General features: G+C 37.1%; 1 protein-coding gene and 2 long non-coding RNA genes across 5 annotated transcripts; 1 reads left to right on the forward strand and 2 right to left on the reverse strand.

The window, feature by feature from the left end:
- Positions 1 to 1,382: 1,382 nt before the first annotated feature.
- On the forward strand, positions 1,383 to 22,839 carry LOC106173597 (threonine synthase-like 1). Of its 3 annotated transcripts, none has more exons than XM_013554766.3 (10): positions 1,383 to 1,618; positions 13,820 to 13,960; positions 14,249 to 15,060; positions 15,472 to 15,542; positions 16,029 to 16,130; positions 19,881 to 19,983; positions 20,652 to 20,817; positions 21,121 to 21,372; positions 21,629 to 21,719; positions 21,933 to 22,839. In XM_013554766.3, exons 2-10 carry the CDS (start codon positions 13,835 to 13,837, stop codon positions 22,259 to 22,261), a joined length of 2,052 nt encoding a protein of 683 aa, XP_013410220.2. In that variant the 5' UTR covers positions 1,383 to 1,618; positions 13,820 to 13,834; the 3' UTR covers positions 22,262 to 22,839. The 3 variants fall into 3 exon arrangements, with proteins under 3 accessions (XP_013410220.2, XP_086870736.1, XP_013410219.2); XM_087014610.1 differs by having other exon boundaries at positions 1,383 to 1,529; XM_013554765.2 differs by lacking the exon at positions 1,383 to 1,618 and adding an exon at positions 13,181 to 13,404.
- LOC147761140 (uncharacterized) lies at positions 4,253 to 6,117 on the reverse strand. Its single transcript, XR_015334928.1, has 2 exons — positions 5,227 to 6,117; positions 4,253 to 4,964 (listed from the first exon to the last, which is right to left on the reverse strand). It is a non-coding gene; the product is annotated as an uncharacterized LOC147761140 (long non-coding RNA).
- LOC147761141 (uncharacterized) lies at positions 9,797 to 12,403 on the reverse strand. Its single transcript, XR_015334927.1, has 3 exons — positions 12,023 to 12,403; positions 11,214 to 11,288; positions 9,797 to 10,508 (listed from the first exon to the last, which is right to left on the reverse strand). It is a non-coding gene; the product is annotated as an uncharacterized LOC147761141 (long non-coding RNA).

Here is a 22,839-nt window from a genome sequence, read left to right on the forward strand (position 1 = left end):
AATGGGCCACGTCTGACCAGAAACTCTTCCAGACTTCCAAAATCAATTAAAACCTCCTTAAAAAGGCGATCTTGGCTTTGCCATAATGGACGAACGATTTAAAAAAGAAAAATTGAATCAACCACCCCCAGGGACAGACAAGCCCCAAGTCACATTAAAATTCCGCATGATTTTCGCTTATGTGAATATAGAGTTGCGATACTGCATTTAAGGTTATGAAAACGCCAGATAATAATAATAGTATAATACACCCCTATCTGCCACAATTCGTTCAAACGTTTTTCCAGATCCCTGACTTATGCATCAATTCTGAACGGACACTTCAGAATATCAAAAGTAACAAAAACTATGAGATACTAAAATAAGGTTTGCGGTAACATCAGCAAAAAGTACGGAGAAACAATACAAGGACACAATGTTTACTATCAGTAACAAACTGGCGAAGAAAAAACAAAATGACAGGACAATGGATACTCCGGATATGCAGATTGACAAGAGACAAAGACATGAATCAAATCCCTCACCGGGAAATAATGACATAGCAAAGAAACTCAGGATGGGCAGCCCACTATGCCTCGAAGACTACACAAGCGCAAACGAACATTCGGGCGAAATCATCCCAGATGACACCTCACCATCTATAGAAGGTACGAGTAAATTTCAAACGATACTATCTACAATAGATAAACGCCTCGCGTCCATTGACAAAATTGCAGCTATGTCGGAAGCAAAGTATCCTACACGAACTATTGAATAATGTCAGTGACCTTACTTTAAGTTTAACTTTGACGCAAAATGAAGTGGATACGCTGAAGAAGGAAAATGAACAATTAAAAGAAAGGATCAAAGTCATTGAAAATAAATCAAATATAAATACTGAGCGCCAAAAGGCTGTAGACGCGGAATTGTTAGAGATGAGAACACGCAGTATGAGAGACAATCTTTTGATATATAACGTTGAGGAAAAACAGAATGAAACGCCCACTGAAACGGAGAACGCTTTTTATAACTTTCTAGAAACTCAGCTCTCTATTCCAAACCCAAGACATTCAGTAAAGATTGACCGGATTCATATAGTGGGACCGCAGAACAAACAGGGAAAAATAAGGCCTATTATCGCCAAATTCAACCCCTACAAAGGTAGAATGCTTGTCATGAACAGCGCCTACAGGCTTAGGGGTAAGAAAAATTCAGCTGGTCTCCACTACGGCATCTCAGAACAATTTCCGCATGAAATTGAGCGACGACGCAAGGAGTTGTACCCAGTCCTGAAGAGAGCCAAGGCCGCAGGGGACAAAACCGCTAAATTGATAGTGGACAAACTGAAATGTGAATGGGACGCAACGAATCATCAAAGATCCTAGCGAAATACCCGAAGGCGCTTCGTTTGGGTAATTACTGTGCACTTCATCTATTTCATGGTAACATTGGAGTAGTTGTGATGAGTTGCGTAATGTACACGGTGGAGATGACTTACTTTCAGAAGTAAGCCAACGTGGAAGGACATGCAACGGACCGATTAGTAACATGTTTAGTATTTCTTCGTCGGGTTTATCTATATATATATATATATTTGTTACATGTATTATTATGCTGATGTAGCTACTGACATTTGAAGGTATATATGCCGAGCAACAGCAGGGCGTGGCTCTTCTATCCTTTGATATTTCAATGTTTTTGTGTTTTGATTTGTGTTATAGCTGATGTATGTACGAAGGAGCGAATGGTGAGTGAGTGTGATATCGATTATCAACTAACGTACGCATGTTATTTAATTCTAATAACCGGAGAATATTTATATTCTATATATAGTAATGCAGCTATTAAGGTATTATCTTATCATTACCATCTGTAAATTGACTATTTTCACATTGAATTGCCAGGGCTTAAGAGATAGAGCCAAAAGGAAAGATGTGTTTAGATACTTGAGAAACTTAAATCATAATATATACTGCATTCAAGATAGTCATTTCACGAAAGAAATGGAGAACGAAGTGAGAAATATGTGGGGCTTTGATTGTTTCTTCAGCTCTTATAAGTCAAATAGTAGGGGAGTAGGTATACTGATAAATAATAATTTTGAATTTAAACCAATTAAAGAGAAACGAGACGAAAATGGAAACTACATTCTACTAGAGGCACTAATAGAAAATAGGAAAGTTCTCATCTGTTCGGTATATGGCCCTAATACGGATAAACCTGAATTTTTTGACTCCCTTTTTACCAATATAGAAACTTTTGAGTGTGAAAACATTATAATATGTGGAGATTTTAATCTGGTGCTAGATCCGGCCAAGGACTATCAAAACTACAGACATGTAAATAACCCTAATGCCAGAAACAAAATTTTGGAAATGAAGGAGAGTTATAACCTCATTGATTCGTATAGACAGTTACATCCGAATATTAATAAGTATACGTGGCGACGACGAACACCCTTTCAGCAAGCTCGACTAGACTGCTTTTTAAACTCAGAAAACTTGTTACGTAGCACTAAATCGTGTTATATTAAGCCCGGCTATAGGACTGATCACTCGGCTGTAGTGTTGTCACTTACCTTCCACGCGTACGTTAAGGGTAGGGGCTTCTGGAAATGCAACAGTTCCTTACTGCACGATATCACATATATCGAAGCAATTAGAAGTAAAATTATAGAGGTTAAAAAACAGTACGCTGTCCCGGTATATAATTTCAAAAACTTCCAAAATATACCGGACAGAGAAATTCATTTTACGGTAAATGATCAGCTATTTTTTGAAACCCTTTTGATGGAAATTAGGGGTAAGACAATTTCTTATGCATCTTACCAAAAAAAGAAAAAGTCAGAAATAGAAAAGAATTTAGTTAAGGAAATTGAACTTTTAGAAAACATAACTTGCGAGGCCAATATTCAGACTTTAAGACAAAAGCAAAAAGAATTGGAGGAAGTACGAAAAGAAAAATTACAAGGTGCATTTATTAGATCCAGAGATAAGTGGGTGGAGGAAGGCGAAAAACCAACTAAATATTTTTGTGGTCTAGAATCGAGAAATTTTACCAATAAACTGATTCCAAGAATTCAGCTAGACGATGGCACAATTATTGTTAACCAGGGGAAGATACTAGAAAATACCAAAAAATTTTATGAAAATCTGTATGCATGCCGGGAGCATAACATAGCAGATGTTAATCTAGATAATGAGGTAACCCTTAACGATGTTTATAAACTCAGCAATCTGGAAGCTGCAGAATTGGAAGGGCCCATTACGGAGGCAGAAGCAGCACAAACATTATCTAAAATGAAATCGAACAAATCCCCGGGAACTGACGGCTTTTCAGTTGAATTCTATAAGGTATTTTGGAGACAACTAAGCTCTTTTGTTGTCAGGTCAATTAATTTTGCTTACGAAACTGGCCAGTTATCGGTGACGCAAAAACAAGGTATAGTCACTTGCCTCCCAAAGGGAGCTGAGATAAACCACGCCACTTTCTTAAAAACTGGCGCCCCATATCACTTCTCAATACTATATACAAGATCGCCTCGGGTTCGATAGCTGCTAGGGTAAAACTAGTGTTAGATAAATTAATATATCCGGAACAAACCGGATTCATGGCTGGTAGATATATCGGAGAGAACACGCGACTTATATACGATACAATGCAGTATACCGAGGAAGAAAATATTCCTGGGTTACTGTTATTAATTGACTTTGAAAAGGCATTCGATTCCTTGTCTTGGTCATTCATTCAAAAGGTTCTGACCTTTTTTAACTTTGGTGATTCAGTCAGGAGATGGGCATCATTGTTCTACAATGACATCTCTGCTACAGTAAATCAAGGGGGGAATATGTCGGAATTCTTTAAAATTAATAGAGGATGCCGTCGGGGGGATCCCCTCTCACCCTATCTCTTTATTCTATGCGCCGAAATATTGGCGGCGTTTATACGAAACAATGACAATATAAAGGGTATTAATATAGGTGCAAAAGAATTAAAAATTTCATTATATGCAGATGACACTACTCTTATACTTGACGGGAGTGAAAAGTCACTGAATGAATGTATGTTTGTCTTGGATAAATTTTCGAAGATCTCCGGTCTGCATATTAATCTCTCTCAAACTGAAGTTATATGGATTGGGTCAAAGCGATACTCTAATGATATCCTCTGCCCAAAATATAGATTAGATTGGGGAAAAACTAGTTTTAAAATGCTAGGGATAGAATTTGATGTAGATTAAGGTAAGATAACGAAGCAAAATATGGAGACCAAGTTAACTTCCATGAAAAAAATATTTAATCAGTGGAGAGTAAGAAATATAACACCAATTGGTAAAATAACAGTAATAAAAACATTAGCCTTGCCGGTATTGAACCATATATTTATATCGCTCCCAAACCCAGAGGAAAAACAGATTAAAGAATTAGAAAAGTGTCTTTTTTCTTTTTTCTGGAATAATAAACCTGATAAAATTAAAAGAAATATCATTATAAGAGATTATAAAGCTGGGGGCTTGAGGATGGTAAGCGTGAGGCATTTTATAAAATCGTTAAAAATTTCATGGGTAAGAAGACTTATGTTCGAAAATAAAGAATGGAAAAATATTATATCCAAATATGTAGACACTGAAAAACTAATCACATGTGGTACAGAATATATCTCAAAAATCTTGAAAAACATAAAAAATAGGTTCTGGATTGATGCCTTAGCAGCCTGGAAAGAACTCTGTGGTACAATAATGGCCAATAAAATCAAGGATTTTGGTAACATTCCACTCTTTCTAAATGAAAATATACTTATTGGAAATAAACCTGTCTTCTATACATCGTGGTATGACAAAAACATTAGATTTGTTAATGATCTACTCCTGGACTCTGGGGAGCTCTATGACTTCACTGCGTTCAGGGATATCCACGGTATTGACACAAATTTTGTCGAATACCATGGAATTATCTCAGCCATAAAAGAATGGCTTGGTGGTATTCCTGAAAAATTAAGTAAAATGGCCACTCCTTTAATTCCTGATTATATATTGTTGCTCTCAGGTTGTTCAAAAGGCTCAAAGATTTATTATAAAACTTTAAGTAAAGTAGGTGTTCTTGAGATGTCAAAAGGTATGAATAAATGGAAGGAGTTGTTAAATTTGGAAGAAAATGAATGCCCGAAGATTTTTGAACTTCTTTTCACAATAACAAAAGATTCAAAGCTTCACTGGTTCCAATTTCGAATTAATCATAATATCCTTACCACAAATTCACTGCTTTTCAAATATAAAATGGTCGACAACAGTATATGTTCCCTTTGCAAAGGAGCTGAAGAAACAACAGAGCATTTATTCTGGAATTGTGCGGTTACCCAAAAATTATTGACCGACTTGGTAGAATATATATTATCTAATACTCAAGTTACTCTACCTGTCTCAAAACGGAATTGCTTAGTCGGCTCTACGAGCCTCTCTCCAATTATTAATCTCATTATGTTGCAATTTCAATTTTATATTTATTTAAGAAGATGTTCACAGGGTAAACCAACATTAGGAGGTTTGATTTCATCGCTTAGATATCTGGTGAAAACAGATAAGTCAATCTGTCAGTACAATTCAAATATAATTAAGTTATTTTCAATTTGAATATTTAGCGTATGATGTAATTAACTAAAAAGTGTTATATAGCATAACATCTCTTATGTGTGAGTGTGTGAGCGAGTGTCTGTTTGTTTGTTTTTGTATTGTCATGTATTCGTGATGTATTGTGTCAATAAAAAAAAAAAATTCTGAACGGACACTATTTTAAAAGAATAGTTGCAGAGAAGCGTAAAATGGACAACAAAGGGCTGCCAGAATAAGCGCTGGCGGAAAATTGAAGGGGGGTTCGAATCGGAAGACAGATTAAAAATCTGCCTATAGGTTAAGGTTAAAGGAACCGGAATAATTCCACGGTTGCGGCAGTTAAATAACTTATCTGAGTGAAGCAAAAATACTGGTAAAATGGAGTATAAATATTTGATGATTTTTATATTTTCAGCTCGATTAAAAGGACCCTCAGTGTCAATGCACATCTTCTAATTTCAATTTGACATAACTAATGTAAAGCGTAGTAGATCACGTAAAATCATAAGATCACTGAACATATATTCATAGTTTGAATCATTCACGTTTATTTAATGCATATAGTTAATCAAATGAAATTTCTATCTCAAAAATATCAGAGATATTATAATCTTATAATTGTAATCTGTATTTTTAATTACATACATTCAGTACGTGAAAAAATGTGACTTCACAATTTATGATATTTTCACCCAGAAGAAGTAGAGTGCATTGACATTTACGCTTTAAAAATGATGAATACGAAGTCGGATGCCACTTAACTTTTATCATGCATTATCTGTCTATAATTTTGGTAATATTAAGATTTTTCTGCACAGCTGCTATGTGCTGCTATTGCTAATTTATACAAATGATCAACAAATATGCTCAAAATACGGACACCGTTGTATACTTCTAGGTTGGACAGTGCGTAAATGCTACTTTCCAGATTCGCGGTCAAAATATTTACGTGAAAATCGCTATGAGGAAATCCAACGCTGACAACAATAACCAGTTTCAATCATTTCATACTCACTCGTTGCTTGCTCAGGTACATTCTGCCGATTTCTGGGGAGTCCCACTCTTTAATAACAGACCCAAATCTCATACCAGACATTCTTGTACATGTATCCCAAAAAGTTAGACAATGACAATGCAGTAATATTTATTAATTATGATGAAATGTAGTTTTTGGTTTTTGGCAGTGTAACTCAGAGTATCTACTGTTATAGAAGAGAAGAACGTATCTTCAGAGTTGTGACACCCAGAAGGACAGCTAGCATAAGTTTTATGTTAGATCCGAGCCAGGGTGGCCATGCCCAGCGTATGCTACGAATCGCATATGGTTCTGAACAAAAGGTGGGCCAGTGTCATTCCAGCATGACCTTGAAATTTGCGTGGGCCTCTCGGACACAGAAAATGTGTTTTGTCACAGTCGGTCTCTTTCATCGGGTTGAGAATATGAAAACCATCAACCATTTCTACTCCGTATTTTACCAGCTTCTCCCGGATCATTTCGTTAACAGCTGCAACCATGTAATCATTGGCATCACTTTCACCCCTCACCCTCGGCAGAATGTTTAAGTACAGTAAACGGATATTTGCAGTTTTGGGATCCTCCCTTACCTTGCCAAGGAGGTCCACAAGCTTTCCAAAATCATGTTTTACAAGATTGGAGGCACTTCTAAAGATTAAATCATGTATCCCAAATCCCATTAAAACCACATCATCTTTGGTAGCAGGCTTTTTTCTAAATCTAGAAGAAAGTGAACTGATTGCTTTTTCGCCATCAGAAGTAAAGGCAGCCCACATGTATATAGTATTGGTCAGACCTATAAGCCTTTTTTGGTAGGGAATATTGAGTGAGGAATTTTGCCTAGGTGTAGTGTGGCCTGCATATGAAGACATATGATGATGTTTCGACAACAATAGATTCAAGTAATTACTTGTAGCTCTAAGGTGTGAATCTCCAATGAATCTGAGAGTGGTTTTTCTATTGTAACAATCCCAAAGGTCTGCCTCATTCATAAACTGAAAAATACATTTTTCTTTAGTTCCCCATTTCCACTGTCCTCCAATTTTCCACCAGCGTCCATGCAGGTATTCCTCAATGGTTGCTCTGTCACAGTTTCTAAATACCTTCTGTTTCTCTGTATTCTCGTGGTAAAAATAGCTGAATGAATGGATTTTTTTGTGGATTCTACAGGGGTATGGTAGTTTTTTTCCACTGGTATGGTGTCTAAACGCTTCAAAGTCCGTGTAATCTAAGTATACTGTACCTTGTATACTAGACTGAACATCACAATATGCGACGTAGGTTCCATTAAAGAAATCTCTCACCGGACACACCATGGATTCATTTCCTGTTACCTCAATTCGGAAATTACTTCCCCCAGTTGACAAAACGGTCTTATTTGTCGAGATCTTTGTGCTTTCTTCTATTACGACATACATAATATGGGTTTTAGACATTGCCACGTTGACATCGTAACTGTAACTGTTATTCACAGTCATGTTAGCGTAGCAACGTTTATTTTCAGCATTAGGGCTTAAACTCGACCAGGCACGCTCTAGTTGTTCCTTTTCAGGAATACCATTTCGAACCCAGTCTTTTTCTTCCGTAAGATCATCCTCTCGATACTCGTGGGTGATTTCACCTTTGAATGGACTCATATAGGGTTCTGTTGTTCTCCTAAAATTCGACCAGGTACGCCTTAGTTGTTTCTTTTCAGAAACACCTTTTTCATTTCTGACCAAGCCGTGTACATCTATAGGCCTACGTCTGTTGGTCATTTCATGCTTTAATTGAACCCAATCGGTTTTCTTTGCTTTCCTTGACGGCTGGATAGCAATATATGTTATATGGAATTCAAACCGAACCAAGGCAAAGTATATAAAATAACCAACGATTGCAAGTCCCATAATATAAAATGCGCCAGCACGACTTGTTAAAACACCTATTCCCATCTTTGTAAATATGGCGATAGTCAATGTTGTCTCTTGTTTTGAAACTCTCCTGTCGTTTGCCTATTATGGACGTTTTCTTTCACTATGATTTGCCTCGATCATTCTACACTGCATGTGCACGGCTTCTTGGCATAATAGACCACGAACTACCACCTACAGGTTTCGTTCGGTAATGATCTGAATGATTCAGAAGCAAGTCTCTCCCAGCGTGAATATATGGATTGTTGAATTAATCTTTCCACTGACAGTTTTTATCTGTATATTTTCTTACCGTCTAATTTTACTAAGGAGCCTTCTTCAGGACAAAATGGCCATGCGCTCATGTCCTAATGCTGAGTTGTATTCATTGAACAATTATCCTATGACTGTAAATACAGTCTTTTCATTTATGATTATAGGCCTATAACACACTGCCGGCTGCATTATGCAAACTCATGTACCACCATTTGTTTTAAATTTTAATTTGCTCAAAATGTTTCACTGATATAAAGTGAATACTTTATGGTTTTAATGTGACCACAATATGCGGGTGGATTCTTATAACGAGCTATTTTTCAAAAAGTGTGTTTAGGAGTGCCAGTTCCCAGATAGCAAAGAGTGGTCGCGCCAACGTCGGCCCGACGACTTTGCCTCCGTCGGGCCAACGTTGGCAGACGACGTCGGTTCGAAGTCGGCGTGTCCGGCGGCCCGCCGTCGGCCCACCGGTGGTCTGCCACCGTTTTGCCAACGTCGCACCGACGCTGGGCCGACGTCATTATGGATAAACGGCGGTCAGCCGCTGTCATGCCGACAATTTGCCAACTTCGCGCCAACGTCGGGCCAACGTCGTTATGAGCTATTACTATAGGCGGTTAGCCGCTGTTATGCCGACCTTTTGCCGACGTCGCGCCAACGTCGGGCCAACGTTATTATCGATAACCGGCGGTCAGCCACTATAATGCCGACCTTTTGCCGACGTCGCGCCAACGTTGGGCCAATGTCGTTATGAGCTATTACTATCGGCGGTTAGCCGCTGTTATGCCAACGGTGCCACCTTCTTGCCAACTTCGCGCCAACGTCGTTAACCATCGTTTTACCACCGTTATGCAAATAATGCCGTTCTTTAATTAGCCAATGTTATTATGGACTCTCCATGGTCAGCCAGCTATGACTCAATTGGCGAACGTTGGCAATAGGGTAGCAGCGGCGTTTCTTCGTAATAACCCTCTCACTGAAGTGAAAAAGTCCCGTTGGCCTAAAAGATAATAATAATAACAACGTGAATCATGTTTTGTGAAGAAACATCTTTATAAATCTGAGTGAGTTAATAACGATAATTCAATTAGTTATTGAAAATAAATATTATTACTGATGCATCTCTAAAGATCTACTTTACAGATGTCATATATAATCCAAGCTTTCGGTCCCTAGGCCTTCTTCAGAGACATTAAAAAAATGGTGAAGAAAAACTCCTGGGGTATGTGGCGTCGATGATGTATTAAAGGCACGCGATGCTGCAAAAGCGTCCAAAACGCTAAACGTAACATATAAAAAATCAATATTCATTTAAGAAACTATTGTCCCTACTGAGTCCATTATTCAAGGTGTCTAGTGTTCTAATACATTTCTGTACGACGATCCGTCTTTGCCTAGTGTCGTTTCCTTTTAAGACGGTGACGGTGATGCCTTTTGCTGAGTGTTGTGTTGTCCCACAGGCACGAAGAGGTTTTTGTTGTTTATAGGGCAGCGGTGGTGTCTAATTCTGTCTTTTAATTTCTGCCTCGTTTCCCCGACGTACATTTGATGGCATTGTTAACATCATATCAAATAGATGACGCTCTGTGAGTCGCAAGATTTGCAGCATATCTTTGACTACGACACTACGCTAGAAAGAAGTGACTGTGGCCTTAATTCCCACACGGGACGAAGAGGAATGATGATGATGACTAAGATTCATCTGAGGAACTCTGCTGCGGCGCCTGGGCTGCTTCTCTCTCTGTGAAGAGAATAGAAAAAATATAAAAACTCACACTTAATCTAATAAAACATACAAAATTCACCGTTAATATCATATGTTATTTCACTGATATGCAAAATAAAAAACGGCTAAGAAGACAACTGAAACCAAGCTTAAGGAATCTAGCATGATACTGATCCACGTTTCTCTAACTATTATTTTTCTATTTGCGATGTGAAATGTTCTAAACTTTATGAGGTCAGGGACAGACAGGTTAGTTTTGTACGCTCGATTTTGGCCGCAACGAATCAACAATCCATGTTTCTCTATCGTATTATTGAACCGTTGGTTTCAGTTGTCTTCTAATGACTTATTTCCTAGTTCGCATCCAATCCACCCGCGCTTATTCGTAATGTTGCATATTGAAATGAAGTTGTTAATGTATACTTTGAAATGTAGACGAAATAATGTAATTATTTTCCAGGGAAGTGGTTACTCTGCTTAATATATTACCCTTCTTCTTCTCCAGCCTTCTCCTTCTACCCCCATCCCTGTCACTAGTTACATATATTTTAAGAAGAATAATGTACTTAATTCCAGAAGAGAGTCGCAGGCAAGAAGTAGGCTAAATTAATTTCTTAGTTGTTTACTAATTAATCCATTGATAGGGATGATATAAGTTAAACTACTGCATCTTACCATGGCTATGACACACTGAAGCACTTTAACTATATACACACATACCTTTCAAGTGTATTTTCTTGTGAGGATTGACTGCTCAACACAGGCGACAAATAGGTAGTAATGCATGATGGAAGACTATAAGAGAAATATGAGATACATATTAAGTGTGGCTTTGTAATGTGCACAAAATGCCTTGTCTAATTATGAGCCTAAACCAAAAAAAGAAACATTATTATATCATACCCTGTGGGTATTTGACTAAACATCTAGAAAAAAATTCAATTTAAACTTGCCCCCCCCCCCCCCCCCTCCCTAAAAGAACCACCTCTGGATATTTTAGGTTAGCCTACTGAGGTCCATTTTTGAACAGAAAACCTGTAAAAATCTGAGTGAACATTATACCCCTTAATGCTAAACTCAGTTTGGAATGTATGCCATAAGGTTTATCCAGTGTTAAACCCATGCTGACATTATAAGTTTACATGTTAGTATCATGCAGCCTTGCTATATACCCCTATTATATAAGCATTTCAAATTCAACTAGAGAAAATATAAACAATATATACTCCTTAGTACAAAAAAAGTACTAGAACGTTGCTCATTCACATTTATAAATTGTCTATACATGAAATGTGGTAATTGAAATGTCTTTCAAAGCATAAAAGAATTTGAGCGGGAAAATCTTTTTGGCCGCCGGAAACCCAACATCGCCCCGACGTTGGTTCAAAGGTAGCATGCAGCGTGCCAACTGCCTGCAGCTACGACTAACAAATTATTGACAGATTTGCCTGTTTTCGTTAATTCATCTACAACAAATAAACCTCCACCTATAGTACGAAAAACATAAACACTTTAAAGTAAATACTTACCTAACAATTTGGTGCAAAATACGGAAAATATGAAATAACCGTCAAGTGCACTTGCAACGATCTATGGCCGCTTAGTGTGGGTGACCTCGATTTGAAATTGGCCGCTTAGTGCAAATCAAGCACAGCTGGTGAGCCACCGTTATACCGACGTCGGGCCGACGGCGTGAAGCAGTCGTCGGCCCGACGTCGGGTCACTAGTAGTGGCCCGACGCACAGCTGATGAGCCACCGTTATACCGACGTCGGGCCGACGGCGTGAAGCAGTCGTCGGCCCGACGTCGGGTCACTAGTAGTGGCCCGACGTCGGCCCGACAACGACTGCCGACCGCGACCGTGCCGACCAATGCCGACGTCGGCCCGACCGCTCATTGCTATCTGGGTTATAATCTATACTCCCTTACCAAAAGAGTGTCACCCTAACGCAATGCGTAAACTGATACAGAAAATCACATTCTTAGAGGATTTTTCACTAATATTTACTGATTGTTCAACCAATGGATAAACTAACCATATAGTTTTTTTTTTTAATCAAGCCATATTTTAGCATTCTGTACAGTATCTTCTGGATTGGAGGACACACCTGTCTTGTCTGTGCGTGGAGTCAAAATAGTTCTGGAACGTTTGCGCAGTGATAGCGTTCCATATGCGATGCAAAGATATAGTATAGTATGCAGTGGAAAGATTTTTTGCAGTGTTTTTCCCTCAGTTATCCAGTTTTGAAGATATCCTACGCATTCTTAATGAGGTTGTAATCTAAGAATTGAGATGGCCATTGGGAACGGGGGGGGGGGGGGGGGGGGGGGGGGGGGGGGTTGGATCTGGTTCGCATATTACCAGTCTGCTGTTGCGTTGGCTGTACGTAGAATAGTATTGTCATGCTGAAACATAAATGGGTGATCATGGTCCCCAAAGATATCCTGAACAGAACTCCTAAAGTTGCCCGGAGACCCGCCAACTCCTCACCAGAAACTTTGTCACAACCAGCACAATCTTCACTAACACAATCTCAAATTGGCTACTTCAAATCAGTTGTCAAATAGCCACACCAAATTCCGAAAACTGAATTCAGACACCAGAAGCATTCATTTCAGAGTAAAAAGGCCTTGAGAAAAAGCAAACTACTCTGAGACAGGGCTGACATCATTCTCTTTTTAAAAGTCCTTAACCGCACTGTCAGTACACCGTACAAAGATCACGTGATCGACAAAATGGAGGCTTTTGGACACGGCTAACCCTGGCTGCTACACTCGCTGTTTCATGACGGTTCATGACGTTTTTAAACAAAGAAAACCAAACATGTTGTCAGCGTTAAAATGTTTCAAGGCAACAGGGGTGTCACAGGCACTACGCCGTAATTTTGTGTCAAGGGGAACATGTTTGAAAGTATGCGTTTGAGAGAAGATAAATGTAAAATAATATATGCTAGCATTGATAATGAAAGTGACACGTAAACCGTAGTGGTACAGTACTGACACTGGCAGTGGCGGCATTTTGTGATGTTTGTGTAATTGATATCTGTAACAATGCATCAGCTATTAAAAGTACTACAGTTGCGTGCTGTATAGGGGTTTGTTCCGTTAATATGTTCAAGTTTTTCAAGTGGAGCAATTTAATTGCAAGTTTTTGGCAAATGGTCGTAAATAATTTAGAAATCAATCTTTCTTTTAATTTTGATATCTCTCGAGTTCATCTTTCAAAATGAACTCATAAATCAACTGAGAAATCATCTCGTTGTTATATGATTTTATACCACAGCATACTGTATATGTTAATTATATTATAATTTTTCAATTTTTAGAACAACATATTTCTGATGGGTAGTCCAGGCTCAGGGAAGACCACAGTGGGCAGACTGCTGGGGGACAGGCTGGGGAAGAGAGTGATTGACGTGGACAATGACCACCTGGAATCCTACTGGAATATGTCCGTGGCTGACAAGGTGAACATCACAGACCGTTAGGGGAGGGGGGTGCTTTTTTAATACACGATTGATGATGTCAGATTAATCTCTCAATTTTAATGTGATTGAGTACATTTGTGTTTCTCAAAAAAATCATTGCTTATGAATTTAAGTTCTGATTGCTTTTAAAAAAGACAAAAAATAGATAAATAAATAAAGATACATGATTAAAATTGCTAATTTAAAGATATGATATTGATGGTTTAGAAAATCAAAATATTAAAACAAATAATTTTGTTATAATCAGTAACAATCTTTTCATTATAGCTGCAACAGGTAGGTGGAGATCAGTTTCTCCAAGATGAAGGAGAGGCTCTCTTAAACCTCAGGGCAGAGGACAGCATAATTTCCCTCTCTGGGTCTAACCCCATGCACCCTGCTGCCATGGAACACATACAGAGGACAGGCATGGTGATCTTTCTGGACGTCCAGCATGATAACATCGTGGACAGACTGGAGAGGATGAAGGTCAACCGTATAGTAGGTCAGGGACGGGGAGTCCCCATGATTGATATACTGAAGTATCGGCAGCAGTTTTATGAAGGAAATTATGATTTGAGGATATTGTGTGAGGATGGAGAAACACAAGAAAGTATCGCTGATAAGATTGTGAAGTCACTAGGTGAATTTAAGTCCCCTCCTCACAGATATACTTCAACTAGATCTAATTTGGGTAAAGGAAGTGCAGAAAATCATAAATCTTTTTGTGATGTAGTTTTAGAAGGTTTGGCCCCAGATAAGGGACTGTACATCAGAAATGGCGCCTTCCCAAAATTTACACCTGGAGAACTTCAGCGGCTGCTCCCTCTCAGTTACCAAGAAAGGGCCCTTAGGATACTGGAAAAGTGGATCCATCCTGATGACCTTCACCCCAGGTTGCTAGGTAACATGATAAACAATGCATATTCTTTGTCTAGTTTTAATTGCCATAAGGTATTCCCACTGGTGCATCTCTGTGGCAACCAGTATTTGATGGAGTTATTCCACGGACCTACTGCCTCTTTCAAGGACGCTGCACTGCAGTTAATGCCACAATTCTTCCAGCATTCTTTGGATACAAAAGAAGACTCAAATACAAGGTGACTGTTGTTGATGATTTTAAATCACAAAATTTAATCAAAATTTATTAAAAAGAACCAAGAGGTTGGCTGTTTGAGAAAAAAAAGCACGTATAATTTTTTTGTTTGTTGTTCTTCAAAGAAAATTTAAAATATTGTTTGTTTTCAGAGATATGATTTTTTGTCTTCCCTTTTAAGGTATCCTCCCTTCTGTAGAAACAAACTTGTATACCACTGTAGGATGAATCAATAATATTTTATATGACTTCAAATGCCATGTTACAAGATATTTTCACTGCAATAAAATATTTACAAGAATTTTAAATATATGACATGGCACACAATATTTCATTTTGTTGCAGATATTAAATCATAGATCTCTGTCAAGGATAAATGTTTAGTTGTAAAACATGATATTCCATCTGTTTGCAGGTATCTCATACTAGTGGCGACATCTGGTGACACAGGAGGGGCTGTGTTAGATGGCTTTGCAAAACACGCAGGTACAAAAGACACCTCATACTGCAACTACATTGATTTCTCCCACAGTCAAGATTTATTTTAAGCCTAACTGATGAAAATTTCTATTTAATTACCGTTTGAATGTGTAAACAAGCCTGCAGATGCAGTTGATAACTTTCAAAAGATTAATTAGTTTTGCAATACAGATTTTCCTCTTTATCCCCATTCTCAGTCTGATTAATTAAACTGGTGACTGAGACTTAAACTCTAGGCCCCTAAACATTCAAGAATTTTTCCTGTGGCCAATATAGGATACTGTATTGTATAATTTTACAGTCACTGTGGTTGTATTAAGATTCGGACATCTTAGGTATTGTACAAAGCTTGTGTACCAGTACATGTGTATGTGTTTACACTTACAAACAAATCTTATCATCTATCAGTCTAATTGCTATTTCAATCACAAACAATATTACCAAGTACATTTACTATGATTTAATTTCATGTATTGATGGATATTATTTTAGGACCTAGAGTAGGAGTGATGGTTCTGTATCCTAACCAAGGTATTAGTCCAATACAAAAACTTCAGATGACATCCATGACTGGTGACAGAGTTTCTGTGGTCGGTAAGTTTTTATACAGAACTTCTGATTTTTATGTACAGACACAGATGTGTCTGTACATATTGCCATCACCTGCGTCTGTCATCGCCGTCGTCGCCGTCGCCGATGCCGATGCCGTCGCCGATGCTGTCGCCGATGCCGGCGCCGTGCACTTTCAGTGTTAACACGATAAGTGGAAGACAGTTTTACTTTTTGGCTTTATATTTACAAAGCTGATGAATATTCATAAAACGCAGGTCAAGTTCGAAAATCAGCATGATCGAGCCATTATTGTAGAAGTTATGCTGTTTTTTCACTTTTCAGCATATATATACAACGCTGTTAACACATTTCAAGGAAAACCGATAGGCCTGTTGTCATGAAACTCACAGGAGCAATCAATCTTACTAAAATGCAGGTCAAGTTCAAAAATCGGCATGATCGGGCCACCATTTTAGTAGTTATGCTGTTTTTTCACTTTTTAGCATATATGCAACACTGTAAACACAATATAAGAATAAAAACAGATAGGCCAATTGTCATTTAAACTCACAGGAGTGGTCAATCTTACTAAAATGCAGGTTGAGTTTGAAAATTAGCATAATCGGGCCATTATTTTAGAAGTTATGCTGTTTTTTCACATTTCCTTAGATTCAATTCTTAGGCATGTTAACAGTTTCATTATTTAATTAATAAGAAATGTAAAAGTGTTTGTTTGACATTTTCTGCATCTTTACAACATTGTTAGTTGATTTTTTAAAAATGATGGTAAACTTGTTATGGTGTATTGTGTAATTAAGTGTCAAAAATGGAAATAAACTCATATCATTGCAGTTTGTCAGATTCAATTATTCAGTATGTTTAGAATCTCAGAATGGAAGAAATTGGACATTTAACACTATTCTATTAATATTTTTCCCATCTCATTAATTTTCTTAGTTGATCATATAAAAATGGCATTAAACTGTTAATTTTGTTTTATGTAAAAAAAATGTTAAAAATGGGGAAAAAACCCATTTTAGAACAGTGCTGTCTTGTTTCACATTTCCTCAGTTTCAATTCTGAGGCATGTTAACAGTCTCATTATTGAACTAATAACATATGTAAAAGTGTTTGTTAGCCATTTCCTTCATCTTTACATCATTGTTAGTTGGTTATGTAAAAATGATGGTAAACTTGTTCTCATGTATTGTGTAATAAAGTTTCAAAAATGGAAATAAACTCATAGCATTGCATTTTGTCAGATTCAATCATTCAGTATGTTCAGAATCTCAGAATGGAAGAAATTGGACATTTAACACTGCTCTATTGATATTTTTATGTACAGACACAGATGTGTCTGTACATATTGCCATCACCTGCGTCTGTCGTCGCCGTCGCCGTGCACTTTCAGCGTTAACACCATAAGTGAAAGACAGTTTAACTTTTTGGCTTTATATTTACAGAGCTGACTAATATTCATAAAACGCAGGTCAAGTTCGAAAATCAGCATGATCGGGCCATTATTGTAGAATTTATCCTGTTTTTTCACTTTTTAGCATATTTGCAACACTGTTAACACATTTCAAGGAAAACCGATAGGCCTGTTGTCATGAAACTCACAGGAGTTATCAATCTTACTAAAACGCAGAGCAAGTTCGAAAATCGGCATGATCAGGCCACTATTTTAGTAGTTATGCTGTTTTTTTCACTTTTCAGCATATGTGCAACACTGTTAACACATTTCAAGGAAAACCGATAGACCTGTTGTCATGAAACTCACAGGAGTAATCAATCTTACTAAAATGCAGGTCAAGTTCGAAAATCAGCATAATCGGGCCATTTTTTTATAAGTTATGCTGTTTTTTCACATTTCCTCAGATTCAATTCTTCGGCATGTTAACAGTCTCATTATTTAACTAATAAGATTAGTAAAAGTGTTTGTTTGACATTTCCTGCATCTTTACAACATTGTTAGTTGATTATGTAAAAATTATGGTAAACTTGTTATCATGTATTGTATAATAGAGTTTCAAAAATGGAAATAAACTCATTGCAGTTTGTCAGATTCATTCATTCACTATGTTCAGAAACTCAGAATGGAGGAAATTGGACATTAAACACTGTTCTATTGATATTTTTCCCATCTCATCAATTTTCTTAGTTGATCATATTTAAATGGCAGTAAATTGTTAATTTTGTTATATGTTAAAAAATTGTTAAAAATGAAAAAAAAACACATTTCAGGACAGTGCTGTCTTGTCTACATTTTGGCATTTTCAAGGTGTGACTTTGAAGTTCCTTGGGCCTGAAGACCTTTGCTAGGTACATTTTCTGAATATCCATGATACTAATATTTTATTATTAAAAATTGATGGTAATTATCCTGTTAAACATTATGTAATATTGCATCAAAATTTGAAGACACCCCTATTTTGGACACTGCTCCCATGATGACCATATAAGGAAAACCATGTCACTTACTGTTCTCAAACTTACAGGAAGAAACATGGGACTTAAATAAAGCTTCAGTGGGCAATGCAGTCTATTTGGTATATTTTTTTGGCAGTTAATCAGTTTTTTGTGAAAATTTAATTTTTCACATATTGGCATTTTCAAGGTGTGACTTAAGAATCTCCACCGGCTTGAAGACCCATGCTAGTCACATTTCTGAAAATCCATGATACGGATCTTTTATTAATAAAAACTGATGGTCATTATGCTGTTAAGCATTATGTAATATTGCATTAAAATAGAAGAAAACACAATTTTGGGTGCTGCTGCCATGATGACCATTATGGGAGAACCATGTTACTTATGATTGTCAATCTTTCAAAAAAGAAACAGGACTAAAATGCAGCCTGAGTTAGAAAAGCAGTCTAATTGGCTTCTTTTTCTGGAAGTTATACATTTTAGTGAAATATTCATTTTTATCATGTTGGCATATTCATTGTGGGACTCGAAGCTCCCATGGACATGAAGCCAAATGGTAATCAAATTTTCTACATGTCCATGCTATTTATAGTCAATAATCAAAAATTGGTGATAATTATTCTGTAATTTATTATGTAATGTTACATCAAAATTGACAAAAATCTTTTTGCACTGCTACTACAAACATTATGAAAAGAAAACTGTGTTACTTATTATTATTTTCAACTTACAAGTATGATTTGTAGGATTGGCATGCAGTTCAAATAAGGAAGCCAGCTCAAATGGGTTATCATTTCTTATTGAATTTAAGCAGTTTTATGTGAAATTTTCATTTTTCTCATTCTGGCATTTTCAAAGTGTGAACTTAAACTCCCATGGGCCTGAAGCCTTACGCTTGTTACACATTTCACTTACATTGGTAATACCTGTTGAGCATAATTAAAATTTGATGTTGAATTTGCAGTTAAGCATAATGTACTTTTGCATCAGAATTGACAGTAGCCCGTTTTGTTATTTCCTGCTTTTTGTCTGTACATTTGACAGCTTTGCTGCCTTGTTAATAATAATAATAATTTAATTGAACACCAAATGCAGATATTGCAATGACAGTTACAGACTTAAAATCAACTACCTCTGATTTTACAAAAAACATATAGTATATATATAAAGGGTTTCAGTACATTATGTCAAATATAACATGATAATTCTACAAACTTATTATCATCTCTGACTTCAGTTTCTCTTTGCAGTACATTTGAATGTATTTTGAAAAGCAGATTACTATATTCATTTACTGTTGGTATCACAATTTGAAGTTGTCAAGTGAATAAAACTCAGCTTTTATTTTATTGTTGTTTCCAGGAGTAGAAAGTGACTTTGATTTCTGCCAGTCAACTGTCAAGAAGATCTTCAGTAACCCAGATATGGCAGACAAACTTTTGGAGAGTTTTGGGTGCAAACTAAGGTGAGACAATGAAATAAGAAGGTTTTGTTTAACACCAATGCTTTTTTAAAATTTAATATTTTTAACCCAACAGTTTCTCAGAAATAAGGGTATTTTGGTTTTCTGTTTGAAACCTACAGATTGGTTTCAGCTATGCTAAATAACAGATTCATCATGATACATTAACTCATTCTATAAATTTGTTTGTATACAAAAAACATCGGGTAGAAACATTTCCTGGAAATTTTTTGATACTTTTCCCTTTAAGTCCTTTATGTCAAATACTTAGGCTTCATTCACATGCAATGTCTATTTTCTAAATTCTATTTTCTATTCGCGGTATGTCTTATGATCACGGCCTGTGCCCTGAATATCCCGCGGCGTAATTACTGGCAGCGCGAGCCAGTTACTATAATTTACTATAAGTAACTGGCTCGCGCTGCCAGTAATTACGCGGCGGGATATTCAGGGCACAGACCGTGATCATAAGATAGCGCGAATAGAAAATAGATTTTTAGAAAATAGACATTCCATGTGAACGAAGCCTCAAACATCTCTTCTATTGAAACCACAATTAACAAGCACATTTTCTGATTTAATTTTCTTCATTGAGATTGTTCAGATGTATTTTCTTTAAAGGAATATTTTATTGAAAAATAAGTACCCTTTCCTTTTATCTCCACTTGCAGTGCTGCAAACTCTATTAACTGGGGTCGTCTGCTGCCACAAACAGTGTATCATATCACAGCCTACCTGGACCTGGTGCAGACGTCTGGCATCAAGATGGGAGAAATGGTGGACTTGTGTATTCCAACTGGAAACTTTGGGAATATTCTCACTGCTTTTTATGCAAGGGTAAGATACGCTCGGGGAAGTATGTATTTGGGGGATTTCTGTCCTCTTTTTATGTGAAAAATAAAGTTAGGAAAGTTGTTAAGTATTTTTAGACGTGCAGAAATGGGATAATTTTATTTGAGATTATGGGGGGATAAAGTTTAATGTTTAGGCAGCATTTTAAGTCACTATGAAAATATTTTATGCAATTAATTCTGCTCAGAGCAGTTGAGCAATTGGTTTTATTTAGCTGATACCTATCAAATGTGCTGTTGAGTTGGTCTTCCATTTCTTCATTTATTTGATTTTTTTTGTATATTTTAGGAAATGGGTGTGCCGATACACAGATTAATCCTAGCCTCCAATGTCAACAACATTCTGACGGAATTCTTCACAACAGGGAGGTACAATCTAAGAAATCAGCACTTACGCCAGACAATCTCGCCTGCCATTGACATCCTAAAATCTTCCAATCTGGAAAGGTTTCTGTATCACATGACTGATGGAGACTTTGATCAGATCAAGGAGTGGTATTCCCAGTTGGACAAAGATGGCCACTTCACTGTTCCAACAGAGGTATTATATAAACACATGGAAATAAATCAGCTTAGATTCGCCCAGTTGATTGCCTTACTAATACTATGTTGGATTATATTATACTGTCTAGTAATAATAACTATATAAATGTAATAGATTGATTTTATTGATATAGTAGAATAAAGCACATCAGTTAGCCTCCCCCCCACCCACCCACCCACACACACACACACATATCTTATCTGAGGTGTCTGAATGCCATCTAACGTTTTACGATATTTTGCTTACATTACAGCTCGTTAACAAGATGCAGGACATCATTAAAGTTGACTGGTGTAGTGAAGAGGACTGCAAGAGTGCAATGAGGGACACATTTCAGGAAACAGGCAAGTCTGTTTTATTTATATTTAATTTATGAATCCAAGAGTATTGATGGGGTAGAGTTTGAGCGAGTTGATGCAACTTATTTGGGGTATCAATTCAAGGGTGTAAGAACCCCATTTTGACACAAATTTGTACACTCACTGAATCTATCTATTATGTACTCTTCTGGTTGTAATAAATCCAAGTTCCCATCAACTCTTAATCTGTCATTCCAGGCTATCTGCTAGACCCCCACACTGCAGTAGGGAAAGTAATAGCAGACCGGTTCAACCAAGGAGACAGACCAGTGGTCATAGCCTCTACAGCTCACTATGGGAAGTTTGCACAGGACGTTTACTCAGCCATTAACAAAGATGACGGTAGATTGGATTTAAACCCTGCGGAACTGTTTGAGGAACTTGGCGCCAGGCACCCCAGACCTGCTATGCACTGGACCCTGGGGAATGTGGTAGAAAAAGCCCCAGTGCACAGAACTGTGTGTGGAGCAGATTTGAGAGAAATAGAGAAAAAACTGGAGAAATTTGTTGAAAGATGTTGGCACTGAAGTTATCCTTTAACATACAATGCAATTGTATGGATGGTGTTAAAGGGAAATCCGAATGAAACGGCAAGAACTTGAAACCAAGGGGTGTCGATAGCAATTTCAAGTCTCAGTAACTGGAATAATGTACTCCTCTACATGTAGGAGGCCAACTTTTATGAATTACAGGACATTACAACTTTTGATGGCGATATGGATTTTGGTTACAACTCCAGGTGCAGGTGCTGTATATGGTTCAGCAAGATTCTATTAAATGGACCAGAAGAGGAAAGCAGTTTGCTAACATATACCACTGTATAGAACTGAAGCCATTTGTCAAAAGACGTCATCAGAATTTTTCATTCTTAAAAGAAAAAGAATACAATTGAAGTATTGATAAGCAGTATAAGGATATTTATTTCAAGAAATGAATTATTATATTTAAGAGATACTGTCAACCACTAACAATCAAAATAATACCATTTTTGGTAAAGTTTTACTTAATTAAACACCCACCACCATGAAATATGTGAATAATAAAGCTGAAAAAAACCCACTAATATGTTATTTAAACAATCATTGACAAAATTAACATAAAACAA

Source organism: Lingula anatina, chromosome 6, assembly GCF_051362555.1.
Source record: "Lingula anatina isolate TDL-2025a chromosome 6, LinAna3.0, whole genome shotgun sequence".
Taxonomy (NCBI): Eukaryota; Metazoa; Brachiopoda; class Lingulata; order Lingulida; family Lingulidae; genus Lingula; species Lingula anatina.